The 13,201-nt window shown below is 37.1% G+C and overlaps 1 protein-coding gene across 1 annotated transcript in view; it reads right to left on the reverse strand.

The window, feature by feature from the left end:
• The window catches only part of LOC148646414 (CUB and sushi domain-containing protein 1-like), a 611,078-nt gene that overhangs the window by 466,298 nt on the left and 131,579 nt on the right, over positions 1 to 13,201 (reverse strand). Inside the window, exon 2 of the mRNA XM_088609709.1 lies at positions 12,151 to 12,367. Coding sequence (XP_088465835.1) covers positions 12,151 to 12,367 — 217 coding nt within the window. The remainder of the gene's footprint in view (positions 1 to 12,150; positions 12,368 to 13,201) is intronic.

Here is a 13,201-nt window from a genome sequence, read left to right on the forward strand (position 1 = left end):
GGACTTTCTTTCAAAGTATTATTCCTCCAAAATGAATAGCCAGATGCTTAAAGACTGAAAGATTAAAAGTGTAAAACATGAAAAAGGTTTACTTACGTATAGTACCAAGTATATATAAAGTTAAAGGTTAAGGCTAAAATGCTTTTCAATGTTGTTGGTTTTCAGCATCGGTCATTGATTAGCATTTTTCTTCATGTTAACAATGCTGAGAATGGATTTGGAGCACTGTTATATAAGTGAATGTAACCTAGGGGCTTCAGCAAAATTATGTGACAGCCTTCCATGTATTTCTTTACACTGTGTAACTTTAGATCCCTGAACACGTCAAGGCAAATTATTGTCATTATTCTTTCTTTCTACCGGTGTGACACAAAGCAGGCATCAGTATGTATTTTAAGGGAAAACATTTTATGTTAATTTATATAACAAGTATGATTCCTATTTATTATTTATCTGTAAATATCATGTAAGACAATAGTACCACCTGGTGGTGAAGCATTATATAGGTCTCCTGTAAAGGGAGGGAACAAAAGTAAATCTTGGGTGACTGCTAGAATTTCGTCAACTTTCATTCAGTCCCCTAGGCAAATTGTGTTAAAGTGGTTCACTACAATAAGAAACAGCAAAGCTCAGTTAACCTGTACTCATCAGTAAAGATGAGTTAACACGTCTAGTATGGTTTGCATTTTAAATAAAGATGAGGAGGGGTGGCCAGTAAGGATTATTCTGCCTTAATTGAACAATAAAGCTCATCACTGTTTTAATTTAAACCCTGGGATCGACTTGGGTGACATGGATTTTAGTCACTGAATTTGCATCCATTTCCATATCTCACGGGACCTGGTGTCTAGAACCACTTTCTATCCTCTGCCTGTAGGCAGCAAACATGGATGCTATGATTGTATAGATCTGTTGGTTTTTTGAAGGCAGCAAGTCAGTTCAACTAAAAAAAAAAGATAATAGCAAGTTTGGCTATTAACGTTTCCCAAGTGATATGTGAATTTAAAATGCTTTGACATAAGAGATAAAGTACTCTGCTCACAGTGACAATGTTTTAATTGTGCCAAAAATTAAAATGCTGATCAGACAATCCCTATGGCTCCCTAATTTGAAACCCCACTTCTTAAGCTGCAAAGAAAAAAGTGAGGAAGATTGTATACACATTTGGCACATGAAATATAATTTCCTTCTCGTTAAACGTAAACAGCACTGCTACAAAATCTATAAAGCCAACAGGAAAAGAAAATCTGAAACCATTTATAGTGATGCAAGACTTCCATTTCTAAATGCTAAAAAAATGAACTCATTTTCCTACTGGTTGTTCTCTCTGCTTTCTCTGATTTCTCAGCTGCTTAGTGGATGGAGAATTCATTGAGTACCATTAGTCTCAGAAGAAAGCAGTGACCGAGGCAACATCTGAGTTTTTTACAATATATGTGTATTGCTACAGCTAAATTAAATCACCCAAAAGCACCATTGCACTTTAAATACATAGTTCCAAACTGTTCGAATCAAATGCGAAACAATAATGCCCATATCTGTTGTACAGTGAGTCAAAGGCAAAATTGTATTTTTATGTCAAACCTTTTATGAATTTTCTGGGTAGGATTTTATAATAGAAGTGTATAGGTAAATTGAATTATACTGTACTGTATATACAGGTAAATTGTGCATAACAAACATGCTGATACGTGCACCCATCAATAAAGTATAACGTCTGACAAATAAGAGACACTTGCCACCAGATAACTAACACTCTAGCTACTGTACTGTATATTCTCTCCTGATTTTCTTCATGGTCTAAAAATACCAATTTTTATGCAACATTCCATTGTTAATTTTTGTTGTGTGGTGTTTTATGAAGCTGTAATCTATTACACAGCATATTTTCCTCTCATCGCTCTTAAGATGTACTGTACATCCATCCATTTTCAGCCTGCTTTCCTTGGTGAGGGTCATGGCACCTTAACCATACATTATAACTATACTATACATCAACAAGAAAATCACAATAAAGGTGAATTCTGACTTTACATGTTTTTAATGGACTAATTTAAAAGTGAACAATTGCCTGCAGGAAAACACTAAAATCACTTGAATGTAAGACTGTAAATTGTAAATGTAAATTTTCAAAGACTGTGATTAAACTGTGGAGCTCTCAGATCAGTTACAGTATACGGTTGTTTTGTTTTACAGACTTAACCCACTTAAAATGTAGACTCACAACATTGCCAGTTCGATAAAAGACATTCCCCCATCATGATTTTGTTTTTGTTACATTTAAAAGGCTCTACAAGAACTTTAAGCATATAGAGAGAAATCATGCTTCAATTAATCTAATTGTTCAAAAGAAACTTTTGGCTCACATTTACCTGGATTGATTATTTTTCACAACTTGTACTGTTTATACCCAATTATGTTTTTCTATTATTAACATGTTTACCCCGGCGTCCTAGTCAAATTTTCCATTGGCCTCCAACTAATCCCCCTCTATGAACTGGCTTCATCACTCTGTTCTCCTCCCCACTGAGAGCTGGTGTGCGGGGAGCGTTCTGGCGCACTATGGCTGCCGTCGCATCATCCAGGTGGGACTGCTCAATGGTGGTGGTGGAGGGGAGACCCCATTACCTGTAAAGCGCTTTGAGTGGAGTGTCTAGAAAAGCACTAAATCAATGTAAGCAATTATTAATTATTAATATTAATTAGCAGATCATCTTCTCTTTTACTCCCTCTGATACCATTTCTCCCTCATATTAATGCCTGTCTCAGCCAAATCTTCTTGGATTTACTCACATAATCTCTAAGAAAACTCTAATTCTAACTTCCTTTTCTTCACTTCCTCACAGAGATTCTGTCACCCTCTACAGTACATTTCTGTTCCCCGTCGCCACCAAGAAGCTCAGTGTCATTCTTGAGCCCTTTCTATCCTATTTTGATTACGGTTGTACTCTGGCCCAGTCCTTCCTGATCTGCAGGATCCACCCTCACTAACTCGTCTACACAGCTTATAGCTCCTGCTTTGGTCTCTACTGTCTGGACTATTGCAGTGCCCTCCTGGTTGGCGCCCTGGCCAATGCTGTTCAGCCTTTCCATCCCATTCAGAATCGGGCTGCTCGCCTGGTCTAATCTCTACTTTGTTTCTTTCATGCCATGTTATACCATTCTCTGCTTTGACTCCCTATAGCTACAGTGTATTAAAACATTTGTTCTTGCCTACCTATGTGCCTGTACAGTATTTCCTTCAAACATATCAAACTGTTGTAAGTGGAAGGAATTATCTATTATTTCTGAAAATACTTTTGCATCTACTCAAGACTAATTTGTTTAGACATCATCTGTGATCTCTGTCCCACTACTATGATAATTTATCACCAACTGATTATGCTCAAAAGTAGAGTATTTCTTTTTTACTGTAATCAATAATTCCTTACATACAAATTATTTACCAATGAGTATTTTAATTTTGTTGTCACTCGGCTCACTATTTTGTTTCTCTTGTCATTTGTATTTTATACTATTGTAACACTTACGGCCGACAGGTACTGTGTAAGAGCCGGCTTACCAGAGCAGGTGACGTCGCCGCCCTTCCCTGTGATAGCAGGACTACAGCTACTGGGCTGTAGAGAGATCTCTCTTTAGCTCACCGGGCTGGGTCGCTGCAGAGAGATGCGGGAGTCCCGGGTTCGAGCCCCCGACGGTGGGGGGCCGACCTAATGTTGCAAGAGCGCCCGCCTGAGCCCCCGTTGCGTTACACTATATTTGAATGGAATTTTTTTTGTATTTCTTAATACTACATATTCAACCAGTCAATCAAATTATTAAATCAAAATATTGCTTTGTTCATTAAAAATAGAACACAGTAGTGTGGCCAAGTTCAAGTTTTAGCACCAGAGACTGCAGTTTGTTGCTTCCAAAAAAATCAATCTCAATTTCCTTCAGAAGACATAATGATAAGTTATCCAAAATATGTTTGGATAGATCATTAAACCTGAGCAAACAATGAGCAGATGTCAGTACAATGAGACCTCAACCTAGTGTTGTTATTGGTGCACTTCATAAAAGAAGAAGGTGAGTGAAATTTATTAAATGAACAAGATAAAGACAATTCATTATGGTCACAATCCTTAAAGGGACAAAAATCATTTGCAAATAGGTAATTTAATTTGCATTGTTCAGAAAAGCCCCTTTGATGTAAGATAGTGAAAGTCAGATAAGAAATCTCCTAACCCACATCTGGTTTTAAAGTTGCACATCTGGCTGTGCCAATATTCATCACTTTATAAAATCTCTTGGATCAATATGCTCAAATTGCTCAAAAAATACAGACATACTTTGCAGCCACACACTGGAGCAAATAATCTAAATTATATATGGTTTGATCATAATAATAAAATGCATTTCAAAAAAGGTTTAGACTGTCCACAGCTACCCCTGATTAGTTCCAAAGATCTAGCAGCATCAGGTGATGAGGTACTTCTGGCTGCCTGTAAACAAGACTGCATGATAATACAGTATATGCACAACAGGTCAGTTTATACAGAGATCTAAATTTTAATTAACATTCCCTAGTGACTTGACAGATCATTTTCTGTGAGTCAACGTATGTATAACACACATTTAAAAATTCAAAGGTAATTATTGATTTTGACAAACTTTCCAAATAAAAAACAAAGGTATGAAAATAAGAGGCCCAGTATTTACTGTAATCTTGTGTTCCTTCAGTCACCTACTATGAATCCCTTATATACTGTAAACAAATCTAAATAAAAATAACCATCATATATTTGCTGGACAAGATTAAAAGCTTCTGCAAAATGTGAGGTTTAGCCTATGGGAAACCATTACATTTCATGGTACCCCAAGAGACAATTGCTAAAATATTTGTAGTTAAGAGCATAAAACCACTAAGATAATATTAGATTTCACATAAAAATTTCATGTGTACCATTATTGATAGCTTGTGATTCAGTGGAAGTGTATTCCTAACCCTACTTTCAGTTTTAACTGTTTAGGAAAGCTGAACAAAATTACTGAAATACTTGTGAGGCAATAATTTCTTGAGCCATTGATGGAAAACCACTTTGGATCCATTCATCTTGGCTGATAATGATAAAGTAAATGTTTCTAGAGAGAACTTTTGTAACTTTTGCTGATATTTTGGAATTTTATCCCAGCCAGTGGGACATGAGTCCAGATTCTAGGCTTAGAAAATGTGCCTGGTTAGGATTAGGGTTAGGAAAACCATAAAACTTTCACTTCTGTCAAGATTATGGTTGTATTACGCATGGCCTAAACAGGATAGGGTGATATAAAATGCAAGTAAATCTTAACCTTTTGTATGACAGCAAAATGTGATTTTTCTATCTATGGCAAAACCCTTATGTTACAACCCAAGTGACCACTAAGAAAAAAATCATAATTAAGAGCATAAAACCCCTAATATTATATTAGAATTCCCATGCAAAATGCATTACATATCGTAATCAGTAGGCCATGCTTAAGGAGAAATGTAACCCTTACCCTGATTTCAGCTTTACCCTTTCATGAAAACTAAACTTTCATACATACATATTGTAAAGTAACTGAAATACATGTGAAGCAATAATTTCTTGAGCAATTGATGGAAAATGAGTATGGATCTATTTGACTTAATAAATATACCTACAGTAATGGTTCTAGGGGGAATTATTATAGCTTTTTAGCTTTAGTATTTAGTATTTTAGATTACTATTCCAAACCAGTGTTAAATGAACCCAGATTCTAGTGTTAAAAACCATAATGCTCTCATTTCAGTCAAGGCTATGGTTTTATTCCCCATACCCTAAATAAGATAGTGTGATATAAACTGCAAGTAAATCTTAAACTTTCTACTGTAGCAAATTGTGGTGTTTTATCAATGGGAAACCCTTATATTATGAATTTTCCCCAAGTGATGACTGTTAAGAAAATGTAGTTAAAGCATTACAATACTAATATTACATTAGTTTTCATATTCAAAATACATGTGTACTATTATTAGTAGTCTGTGTTTCTGTGGAAGTTTAACCCTAACCCTAAGTGTTACCCTATGTTTTAACCTAGAGTATGTTCACTGTATTGGAAAAAATAATCAGAACAGATTTGTTCTGACAGCACAAATAGTATTTGATAATATCATTTGTGCTGTGATTACTCCAACAGATTCAGTTTATTTGTATCTTAAGCTACTTTTTTAAATGATCAAACCATCACCTTTACACTCTTAATAAATACAGTATTACAAGAGGCCAGAATGTCTTTCATGAAATTTCACTTACAATGTGAAAAAGAAAGTTAGCCTGTAACTCTGCCCTTTTGGTAAAACACATCGTATAGTATTACAGTTGAACTGTATTTCCTATCCCACAGATAATCCCTCTGAATTCCACTAAGAACTCTGAAATGCCATCAAACAATTATAACAGATCTCTCATGCAGCAAGGTTGTGACTGTTAGCATCAGCACTCCAAGTCTCCATCATCACCTTACCAGTGCCAAGAACGGACCAACCCAGAGCTCCACAAGAATAACATCTAGACAGGTTAGACCCTGTGATGCCAGCAGAGGAAATGCCAAGAGCCCCAATGCAGCACCAACAACTTTATCTGCAGTCAATCCAGTCAGGCAGATCCTTTTCTGCTGCTGTGAGAGACCCAGGTCAGAGTCACTGCCCTGCAAGAGTACTAAACACAAACAAGAAATGTCCGTATTTACACTGAGAACTTTCCAGGAACCTTTTGAAGAAAGATTTATTTAGAAGGAGCTCTGCCCCCAATCCTTTAATTGGAATGAAGATAGAATCCAATTACCATGACGTAATGAGTTAGATTTTTGCTGGTGAGTTTGTGAAAGTGGTAGTAATGACAAAGTCACCTAACACCTCCTCCAGAGCACGCAGATGGGATGAAAAGAGTTTTTTTTTTTCACTTTTTGTTGTATAGCATCCCAAATCTATTGGACATAAATGGAATATTTCAAAGAATAACTGTTAAACTGAAAAATAAAATGTGTCAGTCTGCATTATAGCAAAAGCATACAGACAATTTGCAATAAATTATCTTTGCATCTGACAAAATACAAAAATGAGTTCTTGGGAGCCTGACTGAGCTCTTCAAAGTGAAGAGCAGCTGTTTGAATTATATCAATTGTTCTTTTGTAAAAAAAGAATGAAAGTCAATTAAATTACCTTTCAAAGGTGAAGATGCTTTCTTCTGATAAAATCCACGTTTTTACATTTTTATTGTTGGTCTTAAATACATGCAAAACATTTATGAAATTGAAAATACATAATATACAGCATAATGAGGATCAAGAAAATGTTATCATACTATGCATTTTTTTATAAAAATAAAGAATATGGATTTTGATTGAAAGCTTTTGGCATTTGTGACAGGCTGTCAGCAGGTGCTAGGCTGGGAGGATACAGCTGCAGGGAGTTCGTGCCTTGATGAGCTACTGTACAGCTGAAAGCCATCCTGTTTAAAATGGCCTATCTACTGTATACTGTCGTTGGAAGTAGAAATGTGTGCCAGGGGAATGCACGTAGGCAGGTTGCCGTGAGTATTTGTATTTGTTGAGGAAATGGCAGGGCCAGGCAGCCAGGGGTTACTCTGTGCAGATGCGGTGGAGGGCCACCAGTGGCCGTCGCCTGTGCCAGTGGAGAAGCAGCTGTGGTGGAGTCAGGCAGGCAGAGTGGCAGAGAAGAAGTGGAACGGAGTCCATGCCACCCACTGGAGCTCTGAGAAAGCTCCGCAATAAGATCACTTTATTGGCCATATATTAGGAATGTGTTCTCTCGCGTACTCCAACTTGCTCTGCATGAGACACACGTACATGGAGAGAAGCTTGGGGTCAGAGCGCAGGGTCTGCCATTTATACTGCGCCCCTGGAACAGCTGGGGTTCAGGGCCTAGCTCAGGGGCCCAACGGAGTTGGATTCCTCTGTTGGCCGCGGGATATGAACCGGCAACCTTCCAGCCACAGGTGCAGATCCTTAGCCACAGAGCCACCTCACCGCCCTGTAATAGGCACCCCTATGTAGCAGCAGAGGCCAGTTGTGCAGTAGGATGGACTCACAGCAGCCTGTAGAAGCCGTACAGCACGTGATGAAAATTATGAATGTGTTAGAAAGTGATGTGGTTCGTAAATATGAGGTGAAGAAGCTAGAGAGCAGGAGACAGCCCATATTCTCTAGACTCTGATGGGGAAAAAAAAGTGCCGTCTGTCCAGCTACAGGATGTGCATGAGAACAGCGAGCAGGAAACACAGCCTGTATTCTCCTGGCTCTAGTTGAAGGAGAAATGAAGGGTCTGTCTGTCCAGAGTCAAAGTCTGGTGTGTCTCTGCTACTGGGACAGAGATGGATCTGGTCTCAGCAGGGGTGAGTACACATACTGTACAAGCAGACAGTCCAGTGATTGTTGGAAGACTGAGAGAACTGATGTAAGTTTTACTGTAGAGTTGTTAGGAAAAATGCGAGAAATGTGAAAATATGATAGAGATACAGTACATGAAAGGCAGATATTATGAGTGGGTAGTGTGAAAAACAAAATGTACAGACAGGTACTGTATATACCTAGCTGACCTAGTAAGGATCTGTCTGTCAGAGCATAATTTTAGATCTTTTATGACTGACCACGATACTATTTAGTGACCCTGACTGTTGCATAAGCACTACCTCACCTCATTAGTGAGTCATCTGATAGGGCACAGATGATAATGTGATTTACCTTGTTGGAAGACCAATCTACGCGAAAATTTAGAAGGAAAAAACAAACGGGAATCGAGATACCACACTTATCAAGGGAACAACTCCTTGAACAACTCCCTCACACAAGAAGAAGTTCCACGACCAAAACATTGTGTTTTCTTTCTTCTCTTTCCAGCACGGAATAAACCTATTACTTGTTCCTTTGCAGCTGACGCAGCTACCCACCTGAACAACTCCTTGGTATGCTGACATCATGACATGACAATATTTTAGCAGGACAACACATGTCCTCTTGAAACTGGTGTAACAATACATGTCAAGGTGAGAATGTGCCAGATTTTCTGTGGATGCCCTTTTTGTCAGCCTGGAGCCCTTCAAAATATTTGTGGGATAAGCTGGAGTGATGTGTGACCAGAGAACAGTGAACAAGCACATGTTTGTCCAGATTCTATTAGAGAAATGGGACAGAATCCCAGAAAACAGTATCTGCAACTTGTTTCAAAGCATGCATCACAGATGTAATTGGCATTACTTCAGCGGTACTATCCAGTAACCTTTACAAAAGACCACCTGTTGATCAATACTATACATCCACACTGGTGATGACAAATGTTAATTTACATAATTGATTTATATATGTCTGACTAATAAAGTCTGCAACCCTAACCTTGCTTCACAAAATATGATATTTTCCTTATAATAATTGTGAATCTGTTGTTTATACAGTAAGCGATAAGTATCTTTCAGATTCCCAGTATACTTATGGAGAAGTCAGCACACCTTGAACCACTAAGTCCTTGAAGGAAACAAGATACTGCAAATCATGTAGTTATATCAAGAAAAGAGCTATTTGACAGGCAGTTTCACTTACACACAGCAATATTCAATAAAATATTATTAGGTTTACAAAGAAAACACAGGGGTAAGAATGTCTATTCATTGTACAGTTCTTGGAACTTAAGGGCTAAAATAAAATCAATGGCAAAAGCAGGAGTAAGACCTACTGTACAATATTTTTAAAAAGCAAAAGTGTCTGAACAGCATATTTAAATTATTCAATTAAGAAATACAAATCTTTTTGACAAATGTCTTTTATTCTCTAAAAGAGATTATTTTTCAAGAGAAAAGAGTGTTATTGGTAGTATGATTCTTAAAGACACCCTCTAGCTGGTTTTCATAGACCACTTTAAAAATGGCATTAAGAACTTCATTAAGCTTTTTGAACAGCATGTGAATAGAAAATTAATGAAGTGGTAGGCACATGAAATTATACTGTGGAAACCTTGTTTTATATTTAAACAGAGGGATGTGCGAGGATTCTGATATACAGCTAACAGACAAATATGACAAGTCAAAACTAAAAAGACAGAAAAACACTTAGAACTCAGAAACATCTGTTTCACATGATTTAGCATTGTCCGTTTTAAAATTGTCAGTATCTTTATATTGTGTATCTCCATTTAATAGACATTTACAGCTGTAAATTTAAAATGTTTTCATAATTAATAATGCACTTTAGAATTTAAAAATGCCCCCTTAGATTTTTAATTTAAAAAGGAATGTAATTTTTCAAAGGACTGCTGTCACTAAAGTTATAAACTTGTCACCAGTACAAACCTTTCACAGGCCAAATGCATTGCTGCTATCTGTAAATCTTCTAGTTTCATTCCCTGCTACACCATACTGTAAGTAAGTAATTTTGTCCATAACTTATTTTTAAATGGATTCAGTCTCTGAACTGGTCACATTAAACATCTGCAAACTACAACTTACAACCTGTCTCCTTCTAAGGTAACAGAAAGAGAAACAGCATAGTCTCTTGCAGTGAAGCTTGCTTTTCACCTTTTGTATGTAAGATATCTTAAATATATTCAGAATTTTCTTATTTATTCAACTTTATTCAAATTTTCTTAAGTTCCATCACACCCTATTAACAGTGCTCTTTAACACATCATAAATACATCAGTGTTTTTTTTTCCTTAAATGAGCCCACTTATTAAGTAATGGATTTTAATCGATTTGGAGAAGTCACCCTATCTACTACACATCTTCTTGGCCAATTTATGAGAGGCTGTGTGTTCAGAATCCAAACTGGAATAAATTAATTTTTCCTGCAAGCTTAATAATCTTCAGTTTCGCTCCACAAAATAATTCCAGCTGCAGTTGGAACCACACTGTGTTGGGCCAAAATTGTGTTTTTTTTAATTACTTATTACACAAGCACTATAAGTCCTCATAATAATAGCCAGATTTTCTGTGGGCTGGGATCCTCAGAGGAGTGTCTTCCTTTTTTGTGTAATGGCATGTGTGGGACACCAAGCAATGCCAAAGATTATGGCTTTACAACAATAACATTCTGAAAGGTAACAAATGCAGGTTACAGGTGGCCATTTGGTAGTTAGTAGCTCATCCATCCATTTCCTCAAAGAAGCCAGGGGATCAACTCCAAATACTTTTATGTGCTTCAGAACCCATTTATATACCCACAACTTACACTATTATTGTACCCACTGTACACAAAATAGCTCATATGTACAAGCACAGCCTTTTCTTTGTTAAGATCAAAATTCGACAGAATAACCAGAGAGGAAAACTGTAAATAGTGTGCAAAACATCAAATGCATCAAAGGTATGCCTTTCATTTACTTGAAAATGTTCATTTGCCAATTCCAGATACACAACCTCAGAGCTCTATCATCTGAATAGAATTGTGGTGGGATACTTCATGTTCATCACTATCACTAGCGTGTACATTTTGCTGAAAGGGACTCATTCTTTAAAGAAGTGAAGCACACTTTCAGTACACACCACTATTCCCTTTTGAGAAGGTTAATATTTATCTTCTGTTTTCTATAACTGAGCTCTGTTTAAATAATCTTTCCTTCCTCTTTATGCTAATACTTCTGTGAACCATCTGACACTTTAAAGCATTAATACTTACTAAATAAGGAGTTTTACAGGCTGTAACATGAATCTCCTGTTTACCTAACGTAAAAATCTGTCTAAGAACTACTACACACATCAGGCAATCATGAAATGTTAGTTGACACAGTTATGTTAAGAGTAATAGAATGTTTACTGGTGGTTTAAATGGATAAAATGTCCTGAATACCAACCACCCCTACAAAAAAAGAAATAAGGAGGTCTTCTTGTACATTCTCCACCATGATAGAATATCTTTCCATCATCATGAAACTGCTCACTCCTGATGTTGGTGGCAGCAAACTGGAGCCCAAAGTGGAAGTGTAATGTGGGACCATTGAGAGAACCTAGTGAGAACATACAAACTCCACGCAAAAATCCCCAGCCCCAGCCCAGAATCAAATCCAGGACTTAAGGGCTGTCGGGCAGTGATCTCAACTGCCATGCTACATTGTCACCCCATTAGAACACAAAAGAAGAAAATGAATACATGGTGCATTACCTCATTTTCAGGTTCCCTGGTTGGGGCTGTCCATCATAGATCGAAACAATATCAAAGTCTTCCTCAAGGGCGAAGGTGTGAAATGATAGCTGTATCCTGCTGCGTTCTCCTGTGACAATGATCCAGGTACAGTTGGCATAGTTAGGATAACCATGGGGAAACCCTGGGCTCTCTATAGTTCCATTCAGACCTTGCACCAAGCCGCCACAAGTCTGACCTGCAAAGAATAGAGAGAAAAGCCTTCAGCCTTAGAAAAAAAGTTTTAGCTTCATTCCATATACATCTATTTTTTCCAATAGTACATAAACCATATAGAAAATTTATATCATTTTTGGGGTTTTATTAAGTTAAAAAATGTAATCCATTAAACCGTACAGATTATTTTGGCAATTGTCTGATAAGAATCAACCAAAAACGTTTTCATCTAAAAACAAGCCAGGAAGCAAGAATGATATACTTGCTTTTTCGAAAACCACAGTGCACTGCAACGACAATTACTGGAGACCGAAGTGCGCATGATGCAAAATCCGGCAGCAAGTGGGAGAGCCCAGCACAAACAACATAGAAGCTTGTATTACTTAGGCAAATGTAATTCTGCTGATTGCTATTCACTCAGGCAGATCACTGTTGAATTTACTGGGCCAGAACACATGTGTTTTGTCCTTGTTCACCTGAAATGCACAAAGTAAGATCAAGATTCAATTACATATCCACTGCTTACAAGGTACACAGCAGCGTGCATTAGTGCTTAAGTTGTCTTCACCTTGATACACAAATACATCAAGTGTTCTACAAAAATCATGAAAGGAACATAGATAAATTAATTAAATAACAGCATTTTCTAAAGTGATAAATGCACACCTAAGATGGAGTATGGGTTGTCAAGAGAATAAAAACTAAACATTAGTAATCTCATCAGGATTTAAAGTATTAAATTATTAAGGCAACTTATAAACCAGTAAAAACCTGAACAACCAGTTGCACTACATACTGTAAGAAGCCTAAAACATGTTTGTTTTAATGCAGCAATTTGAGTGCTATGGAGTATTAT

Source organism: Lepisosteus platostomus, chromosome 17, assembly GCF_059453375.1.
Source record: "Lepisosteus platostomus isolate fLepPlt1 chromosome 17, fLepPlt1.hap1, whole genome shotgun sequence".
Classification (NCBI taxonomy): domain Eukaryota; kingdom Metazoa; phylum Chordata; class Actinopteri; order Semionotiformes; family Lepisosteidae; genus Lepisosteus; species Lepisosteus platostomus.